General features: G+C 32.4%; 1 protein-coding gene across 2 annotated transcripts; it reads left to right on the top strand.

Moving 5' to 3' along the window:
- The first annotated feature begins 1312 nt into the window (after nucleotides 1–1312).
- LOC140432549 (uncharacterized) lies at nucleotides 1313–7313 on the top strand. Of its 2 annotated transcripts, none has more exons than XM_072520514.1 (4): nucleotides 1313–1593; nucleotides 1663–1788; nucleotides 1918–2034; nucleotides 3974–7313. In XM_072520514.1, exons 1-4 carry the CDS (start codon nucleotides 1482–1484, stop codon nucleotides 4801–4803), a joined length of 1185 nt encoding a protein of 394 aa, XP_072376615.1. In that variant the 5' UTR covers nucleotides 1313–1481; the 3' UTR covers nucleotides 4804–7313. The 2 variants fall into 2 exon arrangements, with proteins under 2 accessions (XP_072376615.1, XP_072376614.1); XM_072520513.1 differs by having other exon boundaries at nucleotides 1313–1602.
- Nucleotides 7314–8102: the final 789 nt, after the last annotated feature.

Below are 8102 nucleotides of genomic sequence, written 5' to 3'. Positions count from 1 at the left end.
CTCCATCAGTATGTTTGATAGACTTTACGTTATCATCTTGCCATATTCTCTTGGTTGCACACCTAGAAAATATCCATGTTTCGTCTAAATATATAAAATTTGCCCTTTCTTCTTTTAATTTAGAATATTTTCTTAGAAAAGAATTCTTTTATGCAAAACAGAACTTCTTTCACAAAGGGCTTTTCTGTTATCCTCCTTTTGAAATTTGAAACCCAAATTATGTATCACTTGCCATAGACTTGTTCTGCCAATTTCGTCAAATTTTCTATCTTTTAATTCCGAGAGAATTGTATTTAAGGTCACATGTTCCTTGTTGGCTCGCATTCAATAAATGGCATCACGAATTTCAAATTTTTTTCCATCTGGAATATCTTTCGTTTTCAATGATAGGCGAGTTTTTCGGTGATCTTCTTTCGGTCGTTCATTATTGCGATTTTGTAATACTCCTCTTAGTTTGGTTTCAATAATTCCTAGAGCATCACATACGCGTTGTTGAACAGACATTACCGATTTTAAAGGACCGCCATTTTCTTTTTCATCCGTAAAATACTTATTTATGTACACTACAAATTAGACTATCTACATCTAACACACGTCTAGGCATTTTTAAATATTTCCACCAAACATACAATGTCAACACTGGCAAAGAATCAATTCAACTGCAATATTGTAACAAATTTATACCTACCCTAATGTTATTTTAATGTATTTTAAAATATGACCATTAATGCAGTTTTTACCTAATTTTCTGGGAAGTCGTTTACTGCAACTGGTTATCAATGAGTCATTAGCATAATTTTGTTAATCCGAAACCAGCGTAAATATAGCGAACCGACTATAGTTTGACTGTACACGTATATGTTTTAAAATCGCATGATTTTAAAAATCGGATTCTCTGTATCCGAATGATATACATAATCGGATTAAAATTCGAATGATGATCATTCGTATTATACCGAGAGTGACCGAGATCCGTCACAGGTTCCGAGCTGGCGATTGTGGTGACAAGCATGCGAATGATCATTTTGAACCCGAATGTCCATTTATTTTTATTGTAAAGGAAACGATTTAGAGATTTGTTAGGTTAGGCGCTGTGGTTACGTTGTTAGATTTTAACTGAATACCCCCAAAGTTATAGATTATACCGAAAACCGATTATCATTCGAATTCCGATTCAATAACCGAATGATCAGGTTATTTTATTTCAAATCATTTCAAATAATCGGATTACCGATTATTTTTCATTCGAATGCGCCCTATCGTGAAAATCTGAAGATTCATACGTCATACATTCCATTCATACGAAGCTTGTTGTTGGGTAGCTGAGGCAATCTTCACGTTGAACTATTTTGTTTTTGTTTGTTGTATGTGAATGTGGTTGTACAGAGTATAATCAAAGAATATATAAGCGTCTATATTCTTTGGTATAATATACAATATCAATTTAAGTATCGACTTTGTGTTCGGTTTATTTTTTAGCTATGGAACCTAACATTGAAATTAAGGAAGAGTCTGTTAAATGTGACCAAAGACACATAGAGAATCAACTATTCACATCAACTGGTCTTGGGGACTTAAATAATGAACCAGCAGGTAATTCAAGTAAGACAAGTAATAATAATTAGTACTAAACAATGAGATGTAATTCTTATTTTTTATTAGCTAGGACAGTAAGAGCTGAAATTAAGAAAGAGTTTGGTAAAAGTGGCCCAGGATATACAGATAGTCATGCATCCACTTCTCTTGATCTGATAGACTTAAAGAATGAACCAGATGAATATAACGCAAGTAAGATAATAAACTTCATCAAAACATTCTCTAGACTTAAACCCTAATAATAATATAATTAGGACAATGATTAGTTTAGTGCACCCGACATTTATACTAAACACTTTGATGTAATTCATTTTTTTTAAGATAGGACAGTAAAAGCTGAAATTAAGGAAGATTTTTTTGAAGAAGAGCCAAGATATATAGGGAATCAGCTATCCACCTTCCTTGATCTGGGAGACTTGAAGAATGAAGATATCTCAGGTGAGATAAATAATGAAAATATTGGTACTAGAGTAGTAAGACGGAACTATGTTTGTGGAGATGAAATTTATATCAATGAATTCTGCTTCACTTATTTCTTCTAATTTGTTACAGCCCATCAAATCGCTAACTGGGTGGTGACCAATATTGGCATTCCAGTAGTGTCTTGTTGATGGAAGTTGAATTATCAACATGTAAATAGTAATTCCTATAAATTGTTCTATTTTATATTTTTTTATATGAGCTGATTTATCTGAATGTTATTGCATGGCTATCAATCTGATTGTTGTTTGATATGATCTATAAGATTATCAGGAAAGAGAAAATTAAAAAATTGGACTGGAGTTTCTAATTGTAAAATCGAGGAAGGTAAATTTTCAGTACCAGTAAATTTTGTATCATATTTTGATCTTCTCAGATTACTTTTCACCCAATTATGAGATTTCTTATAGTTCTATATCACAGTCTTTAAGAAAAAGCTGTATTATCATATGAGGAGTCTGAGGATGTGGTAGGAATGACAGTTTCCTTGAAATTGCTTGGTAAATCTTCATGCTTCTTATTGTCACTATCTTGACACAATATAATCTCATTTGTGCCATCTTTATCACAGAGATCTGATTCTTCACTATTGGTGCTATCTGGTATTCAAACTGCACTCATTGTACCATAAAAGAGTTTCGGATCCATATCTACAAAAAAATTAGTCCATAACTTCATAGTGTACCATATAGAGGACAAGCTCTTTTTGTGGTTTTCGAGAGACTTTCAACATTCATAATTTTTAGTACTCATCTGAGAAGATACCTAATATCATAATATAATGAATTTCAATTTTTTCTCGCTGTACAAAACATTTTTACCATGAAAAATAACCTCAAACTTCGAACACTGTTTCATGTGGTTTAGAATTTCAACAAGAATGAACTTAAAACTGCCCATGCTTGCCTATCTTACCATCAGAACTATAACGCATATCTTGCATACACTATTAGTATCTGCTTAAAAAGATTATTTAATTTTCATACAGAGAAAAACATTACTCTTTATAATAATTATAATGTAAAATATTTACAATTGGTTTAACTATTTTCATTGGAAAATTTTTTATTATAAATATAGTTTTGAAGAACTGAAATGGAAAATATATAACAAATCAATGTATGATATAGACAAAGAATGGGATTTTGATTTAAAAATTCAGCAAAATGTATTTGTATTTATAGGTTGTTGTTGTTATGTATCAATTTTTTTCTTGATATTCCTCACTGTTGCTTGCGCTACTTGACATTGTTGAGCTATTTGACATTGGGAAAGCTTTATATTCAATAAAAGTGTCTTTATCTCCACCATTTTACATACAGGGACGTCTTTAGCCTTACCCATTATGATTTTCTTCTCAAAAATCGAAATGTTTTGAAAATGTCTTTAGAATTAAAACTGGTAGTTTTTTTCACTCACAATCACCACTAATACATTAATAAAACATACTACAAGATAAAACGTTATTAATCTTTCAAAAACAATACAAAAACATACAAATTTGCGCTTGGAGTTTACCACGGTTCATAGACTTACTACGGTTGCCTCTTCCGACTGGGGTGCGGATGCTTGAGTACAGGTGGTGATTGGTTGAAGGGGAAGAATTACGTCACGAGAGTACAGTTTCGGGCTTAATGTTCATTGGTTAGGCGGAAGAGGCAACCGTAGTAAGTCTACGAACCTTGGTAAACTCCAAGCGCAAATTCACCACAATGACAGAGTTGTAAACGTCAAAAAAGTAAGGTTATTAGTGACAAAATATATTGGAATACCTTAATCATATAGCAGCATATGACTTTATTATAAAATTTTTAAACAAATTTGAAAAACTTAAACTTTTGTGACTGATCATAATAATTTGATCACTCACTGTATTTATAGTTGGTTTGTATTTTAGGTTATCTCCAAGATGAACACAAAATGGAAATTATGGAGACACTAATTGAAGATTCATATATTGAAGAAAATTATACAAGTCAACACTCCAAACGAAAAACATTAAATAAAAATATGAAAGTTGCGACTGGCGAAAAACCTTATGAGTGTGATATTTGTTGTAAGCAATTTAGTCGAGCAGATGATTTGAAAACACATTTGAGAGTGCACACTGGAGAAAATTCTTACAAGTGTGAAATTTGTTTTAAGCAATTTAGTCGAGCAGATAATTTGAAAACACATTTGAGAGTGCACACTGGAGAAAAATCTTACAAGTGTGAAATTTGTCTTAAGCAATTTAGTCAATCAGGTAATTTGAAAACACATTTGAGAGTGCACACTGGAGAAAAATCTTACAAGTGTGAAATTTGTTTTAAGCAATTTAGTCAAGCAGATGATTTAAACACACATTTGAGAGTGCACACTGGAAAAAAATCTTACAAGTGTGATATTTGTTTTAAGCAATTTGGTCAAGCAAGTAATTTGAAAACACATTTGAGAGTGCACACTGGAGAAAAATCTTACAAGTGTGAAATTTGTTTTAAGCAATTTAGTCAAGCAGGTAATTTGAAAACACATTTGAGAGTGCACACTGGAGAAAAATCTTACAAGTGTGAAATTTGTTTTAAGCAATTTAGTCGAGCAGAACATTTGAAAATACATTTGAGAGTGCACTCTGGAGAAAAATCTTGTAAGTGTGAAATTTGTTTTAAGAATTTAAGTCGAGAAGATCAGTTGAAAAAACGTCAAGTGGACAGTAAAGAAAAACAAGTAACTAAGTATTTAATATGAAACTTTAAATGAGATTACACACTGAAGAAATTTCTTTTAAATAATTTGACGTAGTCTATGATTTGCAACGTGAGTACTCTAAACAGAAACATATTAGTAAATGACAAATGATCTACGCTACTGTATAAATGAAACCTTAGGTTCAGAACAAAAAGTCAAATGTAGAATAAAACTGGCCATAAACCCATTTCTAAAAATGAGACAGTTTTTCATCACCCGAAATTTGATCTAATTAAGTCATCGCCAACCTATATTTGAGACGGCACCTAAAGAAGAAATTTGGAGATTGGTGTAGTATTATATAAATCAAAATTTACACTGAGTGTTTGTGACATATGGAGTTCAGAACTTTCAATATCCGAAGTGGAGTCAGGTAGGCAATAGCCCGAAAGATATTTTGTAATTAGTGTTGCCCAAAATCGGTCTTGGTCTTGTTCTTGCGTTTTAAGACCAAGACCGCCTAATTTTAGCAAGACCAAGACCAGTCGTGCAAGATTTAAGCAAGAACAAGACTAAGCCTGCGAGACTCTTGCGTCTTGCAGTTAGGACTGAGTGTGGTTTTAGCGAGTATAGTAGTTCGGGTATATGCTTAAAGACTCTATGAGACGCAAAAAATATGTAATGAAAATTTAAAAAACTGGACTTATGCGCATTACAAACAATACCATAAACATACATACCGAATCAAAATATTCATTAAAAAACTCATTTGACACATGATCAGAGGTCATAATTACAATGTAAAAATAAAATATTTTGTACATTCTTTTCCAGCAGACGACTTCTTCGCTCCGAAATTAATTGTCCATATTTGAGAATAGCCGCCCTTTAATCATAAAAATATTCTTGCATTGCGACGCCGACAGTAATATCGTATCGATATTTTTTTAAATATGTCACCCTAAGCTAATAAAAAATATAATTGTTACGGCCACCCACTTAATAATTCAATTTTTTTCCCATTATAATTTAGTCAGGAGGAATCTAAATAAACAAATCTTATCGGCCTAAGACTATAAATTGTTTCTGCTGAGTGTGCGATGAGATCATACGGTTAAACAAAATTTGCTGAAAGAGCACGGCTAATATTCAAAAGTAACGAGACAAATTAATAACAGATAATGTCGCCTACCCTGTAAAGAAAATACCGAAGTATTTAGAATAACGAAGTAACGATATATAATTCTCGGTTTGTTATTAGATACTTAGGGTATTGGATTAATTGGTAATTAAGTAACTAGTACTATAGTCGTTACTTTTTCGACATCACTTAACTTCATTCCCAATTAAGCTTTCTTTTGAGTCTAATGTAATAATTGTTTTTCATCTAATCCTTTTTGTTCCCGGAGTGACAAGTTTACAATTTAACATGAGGCACAAAGATTCAAATAGTTCTAGTCGGAGTAGTGAGCGTTGGAGTTATAGATCTAAAAGACCTAAAAGCAAATTTGATGAGTTTTTCGAAATAATTCATGCATCCCAAATTGTTTTGTGTAAATTGTGCTTACATAGAAAGGTTGAAATGAAAATGAACAACAGAAACACGTCAGGTTTAAGGAAGCATCTAATATCTTTTCACAAAAAGGAATTACAAATATTTTTTCCTGAAAAATCAAAATTCGGTGGAGATATCACAAGCTTTTTAATAACCGCTTGAAAAATGGACATTTCAAAAAATATACTTATTACCTTATTACCAATTACATATATTATGTACCTACTACTTTATTTTGGTAAATTAATGTATTTATTAAGTAGGTATCTCCTTAATTTAAAATAACTTCTTTTGATTATCATTGTTTTTTTACCTATTCTTTATTTTTTCAAGTAAGTGTTTTATATAAAAGTAGAGATAAGAATGGTAAAAACATTTATTTTGCTTTAATAAGTGGATTATAGTTTGTTATCTTATCACTATCACCTAACAAATCTGTGCCCTTGATACATGTATGTGGATTTTTTGCCCATCATGTCCATCAATCCCTTTCTAGCCAGATAATGTTCTTTAAAATACAGGCATGCTTGTGTCATTAATTTGTTTTTTTTTGTGTTTTAACCATGTTTTAGCACATTTAAGCTTAGTAAATGCAAACTTTTGTTAAGAAACAGATTGACTTCCGTGGGGCATGGTAGATAGCTGAGTTAGTTAGAGCATAGGCACGGATCGCTTAGATCGTGGCTTCAAACCCCACGCAGTGTCAGTTGTTTAGGCATTTATTAATTAGGTTGGTCTTTATTATGGCTATGTTAATTTAAGCTTAAAATGTACTTACTCTGTTACGTTGTTCTAAGATCTACAGTAACGTTTAATAAATAGCAATAGGCTAATGGGTAACTGCAAGACCAAGAGTGCAATACCAAGACCAGGTGTATTGGCGCAAGACCAAGACTGTCTGTCTCGTCTTGTTCTTGCATTTGGGCAACACTATTTGTAATATCTATGTCATATTATATAATGTCAAATAATGATAGATGTATGTATAAACTATTGTAAATTGATTTAGTGGAAAATAAATAATATATAAATAAACAGTCCAGAAACTCCTGACAGACGAAAACCATAGATTTCCCAAATAACTTATAAGACAATTTAACCCAATTCACCTAGTCCGAAAATGCTTCCCAAGGGAGCTAGAACTCTTTTTTTTTTTAAATACCTCCAGACCGCTTCTATTTTGAAAAACTAAAACTGGTACGATTATTTATCCTTCAAAGTCCTGCTTGTAGTTTTAACTTATCCATGTCAGGTGTGTTACTTAAAATTGCACTCTTTCTAGTTTTCCTTGTCACCTTTTCGCTTTTCTGCTTTTGGAAATCCTTTAAACTCGTGAGAGGAGATAAACGAACTTGAATTCGCAGATGATACTATTGACTTATAGTCATTATCGGTTTTACAGGTGTTCTTGGTGGGGAGTATCCTTGATTTTCAGGTGTCTTCGATGGGGATGATATAACTTGATTGGAAACCACAATAGACAGCCCTACACAATATGTCAAAGGCACTTCAGATGAGAAAAGTGACATGAGTGTACATGCAGAAATAGAAAATATAGAAAAGAATATGGAAAGGAGAAAAAAAGAATGTAGAGGGAGATTGCCGCTTGCTTAGAGAGGAATGAGTGAAGGAGAATATAAGAAGTACATGGACGAAGAATGGCTTTAAAAGAACAAAAGCAGCAGAAGAAGGGACATTGTCCCAGCAGGAGACAAAGATGTGATAATTACGTGGATAAAAGAGGGAAAAGTGAACCAGCAGACAACTACATCGCAGACTGGGCACAAAGTTACACAGAACTGAA

This window comes from Diabrotica undecimpunctata, chromosome 1 (assembly GCF_040954645.1).
Source record: "Diabrotica undecimpunctata isolate CICGRU chromosome 1, icDiaUnde3, whole genome shotgun sequence".
NCBI classification, from domain to species: Eukaryota; Metazoa; Arthropoda; class Insecta; order Coleoptera; family Chrysomelidae; genus Diabrotica; species Diabrotica undecimpunctata.
Note: the sequence above shows the minus strand (reverse complement) of the source record. Positions and strands in the feature narration are given on the sequence as shown.